The sequence below is a fragment of the Meleagris gallopavo genome, chromosome 3 (genome assembly GCF_905368555.1).
Source record: "Meleagris gallopavo chromosome 3, MGAL_WU_HG_1.1, whole genome shotgun sequence".
NCBI lineage: Eukaryota > Metazoa > Chordata > Aves > Galliformes > Phasianidae > Meleagris > Meleagris gallopavo.
The window spans coordinates 71,155,130-71,171,325 of NC_139406.1; the positions used below are offsets into that span (position 1 = coordinate 71,155,130).

A 16,196-nucleotide genomic window follows, 5' to 3' on the forward strand; every position below is an offset into this window, starting at 1 on the left:
ACAATTCTTGTGGCATTTAAAAAATGTCTGCAGAGATTTACTTTTTCTATCTGAATATTCAGGTTTCCTTCTCAGTCCATTATGAGATGAATCAGTCGGAGGCTCAGATTCAGACAGATGTAAGTTGTACTGCCATTTAATTCACCAGTGTAATGGTTTGCTTCTATTTTGTCTTTTTAAAAATATCTACAAAGAATTTATCCTTTATTTCAGATCACGTTGGGCGTGTTGGGTGGGCTCGCAGTGCTATGGTCCCTTCTCAGGACTGCAGGCTGGAAGAGGCGTACAGGCAGTTCTGTGATTGACTTACAGGTATAAAAAGCTGGTAAACCAAACAAGGACATTTTCCTTTCTTTAAGGAGACCTTTGCTGTCATTCATTCCCTGTGATATAACTATTCTGTTTCCTATGGTAACTGAAATAATTTCTAGCCTACCTGCACAGAACTATGACTTGGAGTTAGGATCACTTGAGGAAGTAGGCTTTTTGCATTCTTTGCATTCTGATGTTGTCATTCAGGAAATAGCTTTGCTTGGAGGAAAAAAAAAGTATTTATCAGTAGAGCTATTCTGATCAGTTGAATGGCCTTTGTTTTCAAAGTCATTCTTTATGTTATTATATTATGGCTGCAGTACAGAAATGATATCTGGGGCTACTTCTCACTAGTAAGAGGTTCCTGAAATGAGAGCTGCTTAACATCTTATACAAACATACACATACGTGGTTTAACTATTTTTGCAAACCTGTACAGTGTGCTTTTATAATTGCAGACAGTTTTCAAGTTCTTACTCTTTTATGCTGGAGACCTTGCCAACGTTTTCTTTGTCATCACAGTGGGCACAGGGATTTATTGGCTCGTGTTCTTCAAAGTAAGTGTTTCCCAGATTTTGGTGTTATATGAATAACTATTAATATGGCATTATTTTATATTATCATTTTTACACAAAAATTCATTTTTCTTTTTTTTTTTTTTTTTTTGCCTTTCTGATCAGACCATTGAGGCAAGTTCATATATGATATTCTATTCTGTGTGCTTAAATTCTTGTGATCACCTGTTTCTTTTCCTTAGGTTCCTTTGTGCTTACAGTCTGCTTAAGAGTCAGCTAAAGTATTTTATAAATTTGAATCCATTGCATGTTAAATATTGATCTTTTTTTGCAAAAGGTATTCAGTCCTGAGCCCTTCATATATTGTTACGTTTGCCTTCTGCACTGTTTCAATGTTGGTTCTTAATTACAGGCTCAGCAGTTCGTCTCTGTCCTTTTACCACTCCCATCTCAAGAGAAAGCTTTTGTTACATACGTAGCATGTGCTTTTAGTTTAAAGGTAAATATTTTTCCTCTTATATTAAAGACACTTTAACATACGCATCTGTTTTTTCAGTAGGCTTGAGCAGTGCATTTTATTTGTGTGTAGAGGTGAACAGTTATTCTAAGAATTATGTTATTTTTCCATAGAAACTTATTTTGTGGAGCCTTAGTGGGAAAACAAACGTCTAAGGACTCTAGGGAAATTTACTCTTTCAAGGATAAAAGTTAAGGAAACCCAAATAAATTAACAACATATCAAGAAAGCCAATGCTTTCTTTTAACGCAGGAAACTGCAGTCAGTTCCTGATTAAAAATGAGCATAACTCAGATTAAAATAATTATCTTCAAACATTCATGTAGAATTGAGAGGTCAGTATTCTGTCTCCATGGAAGCATATTGAATCAGAGTTCATACCACTGGTTAATATGTTGTGGAAAATGCTGGGCTGATTTCTTGGAATTTATTATTTTGCTGGATTCTGTTCATAACTCTGGCCATCATCACATGACTTACTGTTCTTCCAAGCATGTAATTATATTTACATATCAAAACTTAGTAACCAAATTGCAGCCTCAAGTGTAGCAAAGTGTATTACTTTTTATGAGTTCCATTTCTCTCATTTTCTTTTCTTTTTATTTTTTTTACAGGCTCTGCAGTTCTTGCAATTATTGGTTTCACAACTTACTGTAGATATTTTCTTTATCGACTGGGAAAGACCTAAGGGCAGAGTTGTTAAAGCAGTTGAAGGTAACTCCAGCTGTACTTGTTAATATACAGAACTTTGGTTAAATTTTGATATTGATCCAAAATATTCAATTTCAGAGATTTAATGTGTGTATTCTTTTTAGGTGAAGGCGATGTAAAAAGTGCTGCTGCACCAGTGAGCATATGGAGAACATATTTTATAGCCAATGAGTGGAATGAAATTCAGACAGTGAGGAAGATAAACCCTCTCTTTCAAGTGCTCGCAGTTCTTTTTTTTCTGGAGGTATTACTGCTAGAGTTGTTATTTTTTATTATTCACATCCAAAATGTAACAGTCTGTATTTTAATTCCTGCAGACTCTGCAAATGCCTTTCAAGACCACTTGCATGCACGTTGTTTTGTGAATTACTGTTTTGCTACCTTCTTTTATACTTATGTACAGGTGTACACATCACTGTGCTGTTTTGCTAAGGAAGAAAAAACAAACCCCCAGAAAGCTCCATTAGTTTTATTTGTTCTTAAGCTGATGAGTTACCCTAAGCAGCTAGGAGGCTGATACGTTTGTGTGTGCGCTCAGTTCTTTATTTGCTTACTTGTTCCCTGCTGCCACAGTCTACAGGTTTATGTCTGGTTTTATATTTGTCTCAACTGGAGTTTCCTCCCTGCTAATTTGCTATTTGGCGACCTTTTATAAAGCAGGAAATGAAATGTGCCAATTCTGTTCCTGATGTCATAACATAAGGCAGTGTTTCAGCTTCAGTTACAACTTAGGGATATGTGAGAAATTGTGCGTTAGCTTTTCAAAATCATTTCTTCAGTGCGGTTTGGTAACTACTATTTTGGCAAGTACTCTTAAGGTGTATAGCTGTTTATGTGAGGTTCTCTGACATATTTTTAAATATTTTAATTCATTTTAATATATTTTTTATTGTTCTATTTTTCCTTTAAATTAAAGACAGTTAACAAATTAATTCTTCATGAACTGTTTCAGTACCTTTGGTAAATATTGGCCAGACCAACTTCAGTGCCATGATACAAGGAAGGAGTAAGAGGAAAGAGAGCAAGTATTCCCAAAACTTAACTAGCCTCCTCTGTTGAACCTTCTTAGGTTCCTGTTATTACTAGTAGGGAAAGACTATTTTTTTTTAATTATTTATTTTCTTTTTTTACATTTTACTTGATAATTCCTTCTATGAATATGCTCTGGAAGAGTCCCTTTCTTGACACTGATAGTGGAGGAAGTCGTGAAAGATACCTGAATAGACTAAAATTGGTGTTTGTGAAAACCTCCAGTAATTTTAAGGTCTTTCATTGCTGTTCTGGAGTTTGAAATGTAGTTTCTCCAAAAGGAAAACGCACTGGATAGATAGAGCTATCAGGAGAAAACTGTATGGTCAAAAGCTGGCTTCTGCAGTTACAGTTTTGGTAAAGTTACTGTTCAGTTCTCCTTCATCACAATTACAGGCTGTGTGGTATTAGTATAGAAGCCTGGCAAAGTATTGGTTGGAGGAAGTTGGAAAGTGCTAGAGGAGTCTCCTTTGTCCTAAGTCTTGTATCTGGCACCAAGCAGCCTCTGGCTGGCACTGGTCACCATTGCAATGGTGACTCTATAGGTACTGAAGGTAATGTTGGCAGTGTCACTAAGGTTTTGAGTATTGCATGGGGTATGACTTGGATGGAGTTGAATTTTCTCCCAGCAATCCATATAGAGCTGTATTTTGGATCTGTGGCTGCAACAGTGTTGATAACATAAAGGTGTTTCAGCTGTTGCTCGGGAGTGTTTGCACAGTTTCTCTCTCGTGGCCCCCTAGCAAGCAGGGAAAGGGACACAACTTCCCAGGAAACTAGGAAAAGACAGAACCTCAATAGCTGACCCAAAATGCCCGAAGGGACCAGAAAGCATCATGCACAACAAACCAGCCCTGAAGGGGATAGGTTTTTCTGACTAGGTAACTATTCCTGGGCGTTATTCTACTTGTAGGAGCTATTTGGTGACTGCTTTTTTATCAGTTGTTTTAGTTGTTTGGGATGTTGTTGCTGTTCCCTTTTCATTGCTTATTAAGTTATCTCCATCTTGACCCACAAGTTGTATTGCTTTTGATCGTCCTGTTCTCTGCCCCTTCCTGCTGTGGTGGGGATTATCCCACCACAAATGTGTTTCCATTGTAGTTTTACTTCTGAATGATTTTCACAAATTTTCATCACGTAAGTGTTTCAGTACCAAGTTTTTCTCTCATTATTTTGATTCAGAAACTTTGTTTAGATTGTTTATTTAAACTAGATTCAGCTGTATGGGACAGTGAAGGAAAATATATTTCTGTTCAAAAAAACATCTCAGATTCTTATATTTGAAAAACAAAAATTTGTAATCTCTTGAATATGTAGGACTACGCTCTACAACTTCCTGAAGGGAGGTTGTGATGAGGAGGGGTTTGGCCTCTTCTCCCAGGCAACAAACAGGACCCAAAGAAATGGCCATAAGTTGTACCAGAGGAGGTTTAGGTTAGACATGAGGAAAAACTTTTTCTCTCAGAGAGTGGTCAGGCACTGGAATGGCCTGAACAGGGAGGTGGTGGAGTCACCGTCCCTGGAAGTGTTCAGGAGGCGCCTGGATGAGGAGCTGTGAGATATGGTTTAGTGCTTGTGGTAGCAGTGGTAGTGGGAGGGCGGTTGGACTGGATGATCTTGGATTTCCTTTCCAACCTTGTGATTCTGTGACTAGAAAGCTAGAATTTGGCAGAAATAAGATCTCTCTATAGTTGAGCAGTAGACTCTTTTTAGACTTTTTGAGGAAAAATTAGTCTTGATTTGTCATGAGATTTAGCTGTGTATGTTTATTTATATTAGTAAATATATATATGATAATATAAATATATACATCTGTGCACAGATCATGTTTTTAATTGTTTCTCAGTAATAATACTGGATCCCACGACTGGGCTATATCATAATGAACATGCTGCTATTCCCAGCTCTTTTCTTATTTCCTGCTTTGAGGAAAATGACAGAGCCATAACTAGAGCTATTTGTTACCTCACATTTTTTATATTATCTTTTATCTCTTCAGGTGCTGGGATTTTCAAACCTGGCTTTAATGGATTCTTCTTCCAGTCTTACAAGAAGCAGTGAGAGTTACATAGCACCATGGAGCCGCATTTTAAGATTCGGTGTGTCTGCTGCACTGTGGTTAGCCATTGCCTTCCTGCAGGTATGTTAGGCACATACAGAATGATCAGGTTTTTGTGCTGGTTCTTGGAAAGTAAAATAAATCCCTATGCCATGCTAGTGATAATAACATTACTATAGTACTGGGTATCACAGAACCATAGAATGGCCTGGGTTGAAAAGGACCACAATGATCATCTGGTTTCAACCCCCTGCTATGTGCAGGGTCGCCAACCAGCAGACCAGGCTGCCCAGAGCCACATCCAGCCTGGCCTTGAATGCCTCCAGGAATGGGGCATCCACAACCTCCTTGGGCAACCTGTTGCAGTGTGTCACCACCCTCTGAGTGAAAAACTTCCTCCTAAAATCTAACCTAAACCTCCCCTGTCTCAGTTTAAAGCCATTCCCCCTTGTCCTATCACTATCCACCCTCATAAACAGCCATTCCCCCTCCTGTTTATATGCTCCCTTCAAATATCAGAAGTATTGGAGTTTGTGGTTGGTTTTTTTTTTTTTTGCTTTTTTCATCTGGACTTTCAGCTTGTTGAGTGTGGTTACAAGATTAGAATAAAAAAATGAACCTGCCTGACTGTGAGAGATTTTTCTTTGTTGCAATTTTAATTCTGTCAAAGGGAAGAATTTACTCAGTTCCTTTTTTATGTTGTAAACAAATTTAGAGCATCTACCAAGACTGAAATGAAAAGCAAGTTATTGCTACATCCTTACTTTGGAGAGGAAGGATGTCAATCCTATTTCAGAGAGCTTGATGCAATGATAACCACTGCAGAAGTCGTAATTTGTGGACGCTGAACTTTGAAGTTAATTACAATTCTGAAAATAAAGTAAAATCTGCGGAATAATAAAATAAAATATGGTTGATTTATTTCAGATTATATTTTTTGCTGTGTTTTATGAAAGATTTGTTGAAGATAAGTTAAGCCGATTTGTCGATTTGTGTTGTGTGAGCAACGTAAGTATTTCTTTGTCTCATTTGTACGGGGACATTTTCACTAGAATAACATGTAGGATCGTTATAAGAACGCTAAGTAATATTTATTCACGTAATTTGTTCAGAGATCAACCAAAGGGGGTGATTTATTCCTCAATTTATCGGTGTAACCTACAAGATGATTTTACTTAAGTTTTAATTTGAAAAGGATTCTGGAATCATCTATATCAGTATGTACTTCTAGACATGATTTTTACATTGTTATTTGAAAGCATATCAGTTATAGTGCTCTTATGGAATTCAAGAGTAGAAAATGGTGACAGAAATTCAACATGCAGTCATTTTTTGTCATTTTTTTTCTACTAGTTTTGCCTTTTAGTACTTTTTTCTTCTAGACAGAACCATATTGGTTTCGATTTTATGTTTATGTTCCATTTCCATTCTTATCTTCTGGTTCTTCCTCAAATGTTGATGACTGTCCTGCCTGAAATAGCTGTCATCTTTTTCAAATACATTCATGTATGTCTGAACTACTTCCAGTAGTTTAAATATGAGACTTGAAGTATTACAAGAAGACTGAGTGAGAACACACAAAATTCAGTCATTTGGCCAAAAATTCTAAAAAAATAAAGGTACTAACTCCTTTTGTCAGCCTTGTTTTTTCCTTTCCCATGAAAATACCATGTAGTGCACGGGTCGCATAGAGAATTCATTTTGTGATACATAAGCCTTATTTCATACAGTCTGTTGCATACAGTCTCCTAGAAACTCAAGTGAAATCATGCGTAGGTGTTACGTATCACAGGATCAGAATGAAGGCCAATTGATACCTTTGATTTCGATTTTTCGTTTTTTTGTTCTGTGGAATTAAATGTTTCAAGTTCTTGACTCTGTGATCCTTGCCATTCATAAACTAAACTTGAAGCTGTTCTGCGTCCCAGCTTAAGCACAAATGAATAATTAAAGATGTTACTGAATGTTTTCCTGCCATACGTATTTTGATACGTACCTACTTTGCATTCTAAATCTGCTGATTTACACTGTGGAAAAAATGGTCATATCTAATGAAAGTATTCTTCTCTTCCTGCACTTCTTTTAGATTTCAGTGTTCCTCTTGTCACACAGCTGCTTTGGTTATTACATCCATGGCCGTTCAGTGCATGGACATGCAGACACCAATATGGAGGAAATGAATATGAACCTAAAGAGAGAAGCAGTAAGTAGACGTAGGGAAGTTTTACGCCTACTCTAATTATTTTCTTTAATTAATTAATAGGTATATGTATATTTTAAAAGCTTTCAGTTACAGATCTAGTCTTCTGTGCTACGTTGCACTGAGTTAAGGTACTTAAAAGATACCAGCTGTTTATTTGCAAATAAGTGACTTAACTTTTTTTTTTTTAAACTAGCTCTTCACCTTTCTTCTTCTCTTTCTCTTCTCTTTCTGTTTTTCAGATTTCTTACATGTAATATTCCTGTTTTTCTAACAAGGTTATTTTTTTTTCCATGCATTTATTTATCATCTTTTTTTATATTGAAAAAATATATATGTAAAAAAGAGGATCAGCTACTCTTCTAATAAATTATTTTGTTCCATCTCTTCCTTCTCTGCTGACATCCGCTACCCTTTGCAGACATTCATTTTAATAAACTTAGTAATTATTGTTTCAAGTTTCTCGTTAGTTGTATCTTTGCAACAAATGTAAAATATCAAATATGATTGGAGCACAATGCACAGAATTCCATGACGTTTTGCACTGTTGTATGGATAAGTAGAAAGAAAGTACCTTTGGCAAAGGATGTGTCTGTTTTAATGCTAACTGACAAGAAAAAAATCTAAACATGAAAATTAACATTCAAATATGGAAACATAGAGGAATCCTTTAAATATTATTTTTGTGGCTCCCTGTGTGTTTTTTTCCTAATTGCTTTCTTTAGCATAATACTGGGAGAAGCAAGGATTTTTTTTTCCCAGTGTAATTAATGAATTTTTAGTGTTCTTGGGTTTTCTGAGATCTATGAAGTATGACCTGAGAAAGGTATGGAGAAGTCAGGAGTCCAAGGCATAAGAAAAAGCAAGAAAAATAGAGAATAAATGATAAATGCAAAACAGAATGCTTTGGAATGAACCTTAAAAGATATTTTAGAAGGTAATGAATAGAACACGGGTAAAAAGATGAATATGACTTTGTGACAGCAGGGGTCAGGATTTCATGTCCTAAAAAAAATCTTGCTGTAATAGCATCGAGAGTGCAGTGAATTCAAAGATTTAGAGATATCAAGTTCTGTATGTGTACATATCAGGACATCAAGACAAACTTCTTTACAGAAAGGGTTGTTAAGCACTGGAATAGGCTCCCCAGGGAGGTGGTTAAGTCACCATCCCTGGATGTGTTTTAAAACTGTTTGGATGTGGTGCTCAGGGACAAGATTCAGCAGAGGGATGTTAGAGTTAGGGTAGTATGGTCAGGTTGTGGTTGGACTCGATGATGTTTAAGGTCTTTTCCAACCTGAGCTGTTCTATGATTCTACATAAAAGAGAATAAATGAAAAGCCTTTAACTTTTTTTTTTTTTTTTTTTGCTTGTGTATGACAAGAATAATGTTAACTTAGAGTTATTTTAATTTGTAGGAAAACCTATGTAGTCAGAGAGGTTTGCTACCAAACACAGATGGCCAGACATTTCAGATTTCCATTTCAAGAAAAATGAGACTGCAGTATGACAGGATTCATGAAACCCTGACAAGAGTAAGTGAGACATTTTTATTCTGTTAATATTATTTAAAATATGTATTTCTTCCACTAAAGCCACGGCCATGTTGTATTTCAGAGACGTGGTCCTGCTAGGTTTTTGGACTCATCTGCAAATACTTTTGAACAGAGCACAAGGGCATACAACACCATGAACAAATTCCTCAGTTCTTTTATTGATCACGTATGTATATTGATATTAATATATTAAAGAAAATCACAAGAGACTAAAAATTGTAAATCTGCATGCCTGTAGTTTCTGTTTAAGCATATGTCCATAAGGACTCGTTGTTCAAGATTTCATAGGAACTGAAACAGTGCTTCATTCAAATAAAAAATCGGAGTACTGTGCAACAATGCAGCCCGCTCTTCAAGAAGACAAATCCTTTCTTGTTATGTGTTTATTTTTTATCTTGGAATGGACCAATCCTTTCTTCATTCATAGGGGTCTAAGTGGCTGTACTCCACTTTGGAAAAACTACTTTTCCTTGGAGATCATAAAACAGAAGTTGCACCTTTGCTTTTCTTACAGGTTCATAAAGAAATGGATTATATTGTCAAAGATAAGTTGCTGCTTGAGCGGATTCTAGGCATGGAGTTCATGGAACCAATCGACAAAAGTATTTTCTACAATGGTAAAAGGATGTGTGACGTGGGATTTGTACTTTTAGAAGTACACATGTTTCAGTGTAAATTTACTTCCAGGATTTCCAGCCTAAACTGGGCTTTACAGCAAGAGAGGCCTTAAAATGATTGTGAGGGAAGTATCTAAGAGGTCTTCTCGAGGTTAGAGAAATCCTACTTACTATTTGTCACTTAATTGCAATGTGGTGTTTTTTCCTGTAGGCATCTTGAAAGGATACAGTGTAGAGATGTGCAGTTTTTTATGAAGTGTTGCCTTGATATCCACTTTTTAAATGGAAAGGAGATGCTTGGTATTTAAATAGTTCAGCACTACGCTTTTGTAGAGAACTAAATTTCCTGTGAAAAAACTAAGAGCAGAAAGACAATTTCTCTAAAGGGGATATTGATCACAGTGAGGATGTTTTAGTGAAATAATTGATTATATTATACCACACATTTTTGGAGACTCCATTGCACTTAGTTCAGACCCTTATTCTATCCCTAACTATAAATATGGGCATAATTTCAGTGAAAACTAAGTATCCACGAGCAACCAATGATGGGGGCTCATTTTGAGCCCCTTAAATACTTGACTCTCCAGTCTCACTGTTCAGAAACTTCAAACCTTATCAGAACCATAATCCAATCCATTGATATCAACAGAATGACCATTACACCTAAATATGCATCCTTATATAATACCAATCCCCAGGTTAGATTATGGAGCGGAGCAGAACTTTTTCTGCTGTCTCCTCTCTGACACCAAGGCTGCAAAATTGAACCCCTCATTTGAATCACAAACCTTGCTCTATAATCAGGAATATAGCACATGCTTTCTAACCAGATAGGAACCATGGCTGTAGCCTGATGGTTTTGCTCAGTCTGGATGTCTGAGCTGCACATAATTCGTCAAAGGACTGGGCTCTCCTTCCCTGTTACATAGAAGTAGTGAATGCTACAAGATAACCAGTATTAATTCTCAGCAGCCTCTGGCTTCCAGTCCCCACCATACAGTTGTTCCTAAACCCTATTCTAGTCCTCAGGTTTGCTCAGCCATCAGTACTGTCACGAATATCACGTTTGAGTTAAATGCAGAAGCACAATGAGATGTCTCTAAACCACACAATGTTCAGTCTTTTGACTGCCATTGTTTCAAAGATCATGTAAGCACTGAAATGAATGTTTTGCTTGATGGGTTACACTGCAGCAGTCTCCAGAAGTTTAGATACAAATCAGGATTTCATAAAAGCAGAATATAAGCAATGTTTAATGAAAGTTTTATTGGCAACACCATACTTTCATTACACATTTTAATAAGAAAGCAGAAAGAGAGAGGAGCATTTTCTGTACTTGCTAAAAGTTCTCTTTTAAGAGAGGCACTGGTTATAAAACGAAGGGATGAATAAGTAATCTAATTTGGCTACGGAAAATGGTTTTAAGCTTAAAATACCCATTTCTGGGGAAATCAATTGCTAAGTGAACGAAGATAATTTTTAAGCTCTGAAGCTCCTTTTAGGTAAGGTTTAAGCACGTTTCGTTATTTTTTTGACCTGGGGCCAGAGTTAGCACTTGCTAAAAATCTCACTGACAAGGAAGTTTTGTCTGTTTCATATTCAAGGCAGCCATTTTTCATAGAACCGTAGAATGGCCTGGGTTGAAATTGTCCACAATGATCATTTAATTTCAACCCCCTGCTATGTGCAGGGTCACCAACCACCAGACCAGGCTGCCCAGAGCCACATCCAGCCTGGCCTTGAATGCCTCCAGGGATGGGGCATCCACAGCCTCCTTGGGCAACCTGTTCCAGAGTGTCACCACCCTCTGTGTGGAAAACTTCCTCCTAAAATCTAACCTAAACCTCCCCTGTCTCAGTTTAAAACCATTCCCCCTTGTCCTATCACTGTTAACCCTTGTAATCAGCCGTTCCCCCTCCTGTTTACACACTCCCTTCAAGTACTGGAAGGCCACAATGAGGTGTCCCCAGAGCCTTCTCTTCTCCAAGCTAAACAAGCCCAGTTCCCTCAACCTTTCCTCATAGGAGAGGAGAGGTGCTCCAGCCCTCTGATCATCATTTTTTTTAAGTGACTTAATTGAGATTTCTGGAGTGAATGAAGTAAAAATCCTTCAAAAACCATTGTCTTCCTGTAGATGAAGGACACTCTTTCAGTGAAGTTCTGTATTACGGCAATGAGACGACGCTGCTCATCTTTGATATCCTGTTTTTCTCTGTTGTGGATCTGGCTACCCAAAGTTTTGTTTTAGCGGCTATTCTAACGTATTTACAACAGGAGGTAAACTTCTATTTAAATAATATGGGGTAGGATGAGAGCTTAAATAGTTCAATAATGAAACCCTGGACACAGTATGTGGTGTTAAATAGTCCAAGTGTATTCGTATGCGTGTCACAAACAAAGAGAATGACAAACAGCTTTCACTGGAAAACACGAAAAAACAGTTAAAGTTAATTGCAATTAATTTAACCATATTTCAAGATGGAAAGATACTGGAAAAGTTTCAAAATCAGTAAAGGCAATTTAACACTTGATTCTCTCCTTTAGGATTTAAGTTTCAAAATCAGTAAAGGCAATTTAACACTTGATTCTCTCCTTTAGGATTTAAAGATAGTAGGGAGTTATTCTGCGCTAGGTATTGAAGCATGCTGGTTTAGTTACTTGCTCTTTAACGTATTGTTTTTGTTGTTAGATTTTTAGGTTCATTCGTAATACAGTTGGACAGAAGAATTTGACGTCTAAAACTTTGGTGGATGAAAGATTTCTCATTTAATTAAGAAGACTGCAGACCTTGAGCACTTAATGGAGGAGATTGTGTCCAGGACCAAAGCATCTCAGACCTACAGATTAACTGCAGTGAACTTTTCAGTAATAATGAGATGGTTTTGAAATGCATCATTTTGATACTGTCTGGTATTCATTCTTATTTTTGGTATATTTACAGATGCTTTTGAAGTTGTGAACACTAAACTGTAGGCCTTTAAAAGAAAAGGTACATGGAAATAAGACTAGAATAAACATAATTTTGTTATTATTAGAGTAAGATTTAAAAAAAAAAAAAATGGCTTTTCCTAAGACATGGAGAGCTGACTGAGGCAGTAATTTGAGCATTGCGGTTGACAGTTTGGATGTCAACTGTTAGATTTTCTGAAAATCCCTTAAATTTTTTCTTGCCTCCTTTTTTTTTCTTTCTTTCCTCCTTTCTTCTAATTTGTTTTGAGACATAATGTTTAGCAACCATACTTCAGTTTTGTTCGGTCCAGAATTTGTTCTGAATTGAATTAATATTTCAAGAGGACTATTTAAAATCACTTACTCACTGTGTTTCCTACTTGAATTTTTAACTTTTCTTCATTGTCTTATTAGTGTACGATTCTATCTGTTCTCTTCAAGTTTAGCAGTTATTGTTTTTCTCGGCTGTAGACTATATGTGTCAAAGTTTCCCTGTGTTTGAGATACAGTAGCATTCCAGTGATGCAGGACAGCAGTCTAATCATAATTGCAGAGAGATGTTTATAGGTACTTTGGATTCAGTCCTGATCTTCTCTCACCTGATGTGAGACGCCCAGGAAAACAGAGCAGTAATTCTATGCAGTTTCCACACAAGTGAAAAAGAAGCATTATTCCTGTCTTTTTGAAGCATTTTCACAAGTGCCTACATATGACTGTGTGCTTCTGGCTGTCTGATTTTTGGGCTTTGATATCATTTTACTTTCATTGTTATTTTGGAATGTAGAGAAGGTAATAATTACTCTAGTGCCATGTAGTGAGTGTTAAGGGAGATCACGAATGGCCTTTGAAACACCTTGAGGTGCGGTGTCTCCCTCCCATTTCTATCTCTGAGAAGTTTCCATACTTTTGTAAAGTTCACTGGTTTTTAAAACTGTTACTTATCTTTGAATAACAACGAGAGACTTTCACCAGCAGAAACACTAGAAAAATGTAAACCAAGGATAGTGTGTTTGCTCCAATCACAGATGAAGGATGTGTTTGCACCCTGCAGGTCTGGAATGCAGACACACTTATCTGAGCTGAAGCAGCACTGTACTGTTTTTCACTTGTTTCTTCGCTTCATGAAGAGGAAGGAGGGTGTTGTGTTGATACCACATCATATCTCAGTTTTAAACTTTCAGGGATACAGACTTAAATCTCAGGGTCACAGATGCTCTAATGCTTTTGCTTAATAATTACATCTAATACAGGTTCCAGATCTTGCAGGTCATACTGAAATGGTGATGTACCAGAGGGTCAACGTGACTGAAAGATGTAGAAAGTGGCTGTGATGTGTAGGTGAGGAAGTAGACTACAGCTGATTCTGATGGAGGTCTTCCTGTCACTTTCCAGCAATGTAACTGTGCATCACTCTCAGTGATAACAGCAGCTTTTTCTCTGTGCAGATTCTGATGACGTGTTCGTAGTCACAAAGTTATTTCAGGGAATGGAACCAAACTCCAAACATGTGTCTTCCAGAATGTTCTGATTTATGACTGACTTCAGTCAGACTAAGTGTAGGAATCAGACTCTGGTAAAGTAGGGAGTGTCTGCAAATAAACTGAAGGTGTGATTGTGCCATCTGTAGCCCTGTAACTAATTTAGTTAGTCTGCTAACAGCACAAGGGAAGGTACAGCTTCATGTCAGTTCTCACTCTATACCCAATTTTCAGTGCTTTTGCTCAGCTGGTTCCTTTCTATGCAAAAATTGTGCTTTCACTTTTCCTTAGATATGCCTTTAACTACCCACTGCTCAGAAGGGCATGTGAAAGCTTTAATGGCCTTGCAGTTTGAAGGACCTACTGCTAAAGGCAACTCTTGTTACAGATAAGTAATAAATTAATGTGGACTTGTCCTGTCATAACAGTTCAGTCACTTGTCCTCCTTTTTCTCCTCAATGCACACACTACTGCGTGTTTTATCTTTCCAGGCCATTTATCTAAGATGCTAGTGTAACTAACACTGCTGCTGTATGTGATCTAGGAAATAATTACAGGAGACAAAAGCTCCAGGAATTCATAGCAGCTTTTCTTCATTCTTGCTGTGTAGTGAGCGCTTGAACTGGGTTGGCTGCCCTCTGATCTCCTATGGGTTCACGAAATAGCTCATCATTGTATTTCCAATTTTGTTTTCTACTTTTTTAAATTAGTATGCAGCTGCAGGATGTCATTTATGTATTGAATGTTTTTTAACTTTATAAATGTTTTAATTAAAGGAATTTCCAAGGACTGGACCCAAGCCTATGACACTCTATCGCATCCATAACCACGTGGGCTTTCAGAACAGGGCAAGGGCTTCTGCTGGCTCTGCAGCACAAGTGGCTGTCTAAGGAGAAGTGTAGGAAAGGGATACTGTGGGTTGTGTGGCAGCAGAGGGACATGGGTTTGGGTAACTGCAACTGATGGAATGAATGAGTTGCTTATTGGGGGGCTAGCTGTAGGGCTAGCTGCCAAAATAGTGAACTCCATAAATAATTACAGTTCACATATACAGACATGTCATCATGAACAGTTGCAGTAATTTCAATATCATTAAAATTCATTTCCTAGTGAGGATGATTGATTTTTATTTTACTACGGCATTCATTTCAGTGATAGGTGTGGTTGTATCTTTGCCTTTTATGCCCACTGAGATAAATCATTCAAGAGCTGAGAAGTACAGCTGGCACAGAGCTCATCGTCTCACCCCGGCTGTCCGGTTGCTGCAGCACAGGCACAGTGGCAATGCCATCAAAGTATTTCTGCATTCTTCTGTTTGTTTGTGAAGTATGACTAACAAGTGACTTAGGGAGGGTAACATTGCAATCTATTCCTAAGAAAATCCTGAGTAAGCTGGGATGGCGAAAGAAGTTAATCAGCAAACCCCTCGGGAGTAGTCTCCTTCAACAACGGCTTCCTCCTACATCTCTGCTTTTCTCTAACCCACGTCAGGGCCTGTTCATCTTTTAAAAGCACTTCTTCCCTGTCCTGCACCTCAAACCAGTGCCTTCACATGTGATCCTGCTGCAGCTTCATACTTCACCCCCACATCATCAGTAGACACACAGCTCTGCCCAGCCCTTCATGTCACATCATGCAGCACAGCTGGGCTGGGCAGTTACCACCTGTCTGTGCTTCTGGGCAAGTGAGGAAGATGCTGTAGGGAAAAGGTCTTTGTAAGGGAATTTTAGCAGGCTGTACGGCAATGAGTTACATAGCAAGGTGTGTTTTACATGTTGTTCTACAGGGGGAAGAATGAAAATCCAAATACAGCATCAGAAATCAGTTTAGTAGCGGGAGGACATGACTTCCACATATGTACAAAGGGAAAAGAATGAAGCTAAGACACCTCCAAGCAAACTGCATTAGAAAGAAGCAGTTTGGCTTCCTCCAGTTCTCTCCTCTTACTCATGGGGCAAGCTGGGCAATGGTCAGGGGTAGTGAGTAATTGCTTGTGCATCACTTGTTATATACATTCATATATATATATACATTATATATATATATATATATATATATAAAGTCATAACTTTTATCCTTTTCTCTATCTTAGTAAACATTTTTATCTCAACCCACAAATTCTTTTTTTTTTCCAATTCTCTCCCCATCCCACTGAGAAGGGGAGAGAGTGAGTGAACAACTGTGTGGTGCCCAGCCACCTGCCAGATTAAACCACAACAGGTATTAATAATTAATTTAAATTAATACAGC

At 37.5% G+C, this 16,196-nt stretch overlaps 1 protein-coding gene across 2 annotated transcripts in view; it reads left to right on the forward strand.

The window, feature by feature from the left end:
* The window catches only part of TMEM67 (transmembrane protein 67), a 30,789-nt gene extending 16,049 nt beyond the window's left edge, over positions 1-14,740 (forward strand). Inside the window, exons 15-28 of one of the 2 annotated variants that reach the window (XM_085221412.1) lie at positions 63-119; positions 214-312; positions 771-869; positions 1,240-1,326; positions 1,959-2,058; positions 2,160-2,299; positions 5,084-5,224; positions 6,071-6,151; positions 7,230-7,346; positions 8,762-8,878; positions 8,961-9,065; positions 9,414-9,516; positions 11,654-11,796; positions 12,209-14,740. In XM_085221412.1, coding sequence (XP_085077538.1) covers positions 63-119; positions 214-312; positions 771-869; positions 1,240-1,326; positions 1,959-2,058; positions 2,160-2,299; positions 5,084-5,224; positions 6,071-6,151; positions 7,230-7,346; positions 8,762-8,878; positions 8,961-9,065; positions 9,414-9,516; positions 11,654-11,796; positions 12,209-12,289 — 1,470 coding nt within the window. In that variant the 3' untranslated portion in view covers positions 12,290-14,740. The remainder of the gene's footprint in view (positions 1-62; positions 120-213; positions 313-770; positions 870-1,239; positions 1,327-1,958; positions 2,059-2,159; positions 2,300-5,083; positions 5,225-6,070; positions 6,152-7,229; positions 7,347-8,761; positions 8,879-8,960; positions 9,066-9,413; positions 9,517-11,653; positions 11,797-12,208) is intronic. The other variant, XM_085221413.1, reaches the window with a different exon arrangement.
* The last annotated feature ends 1,456 nt before the right edge of the window (positions 14,741-16,196 follow it).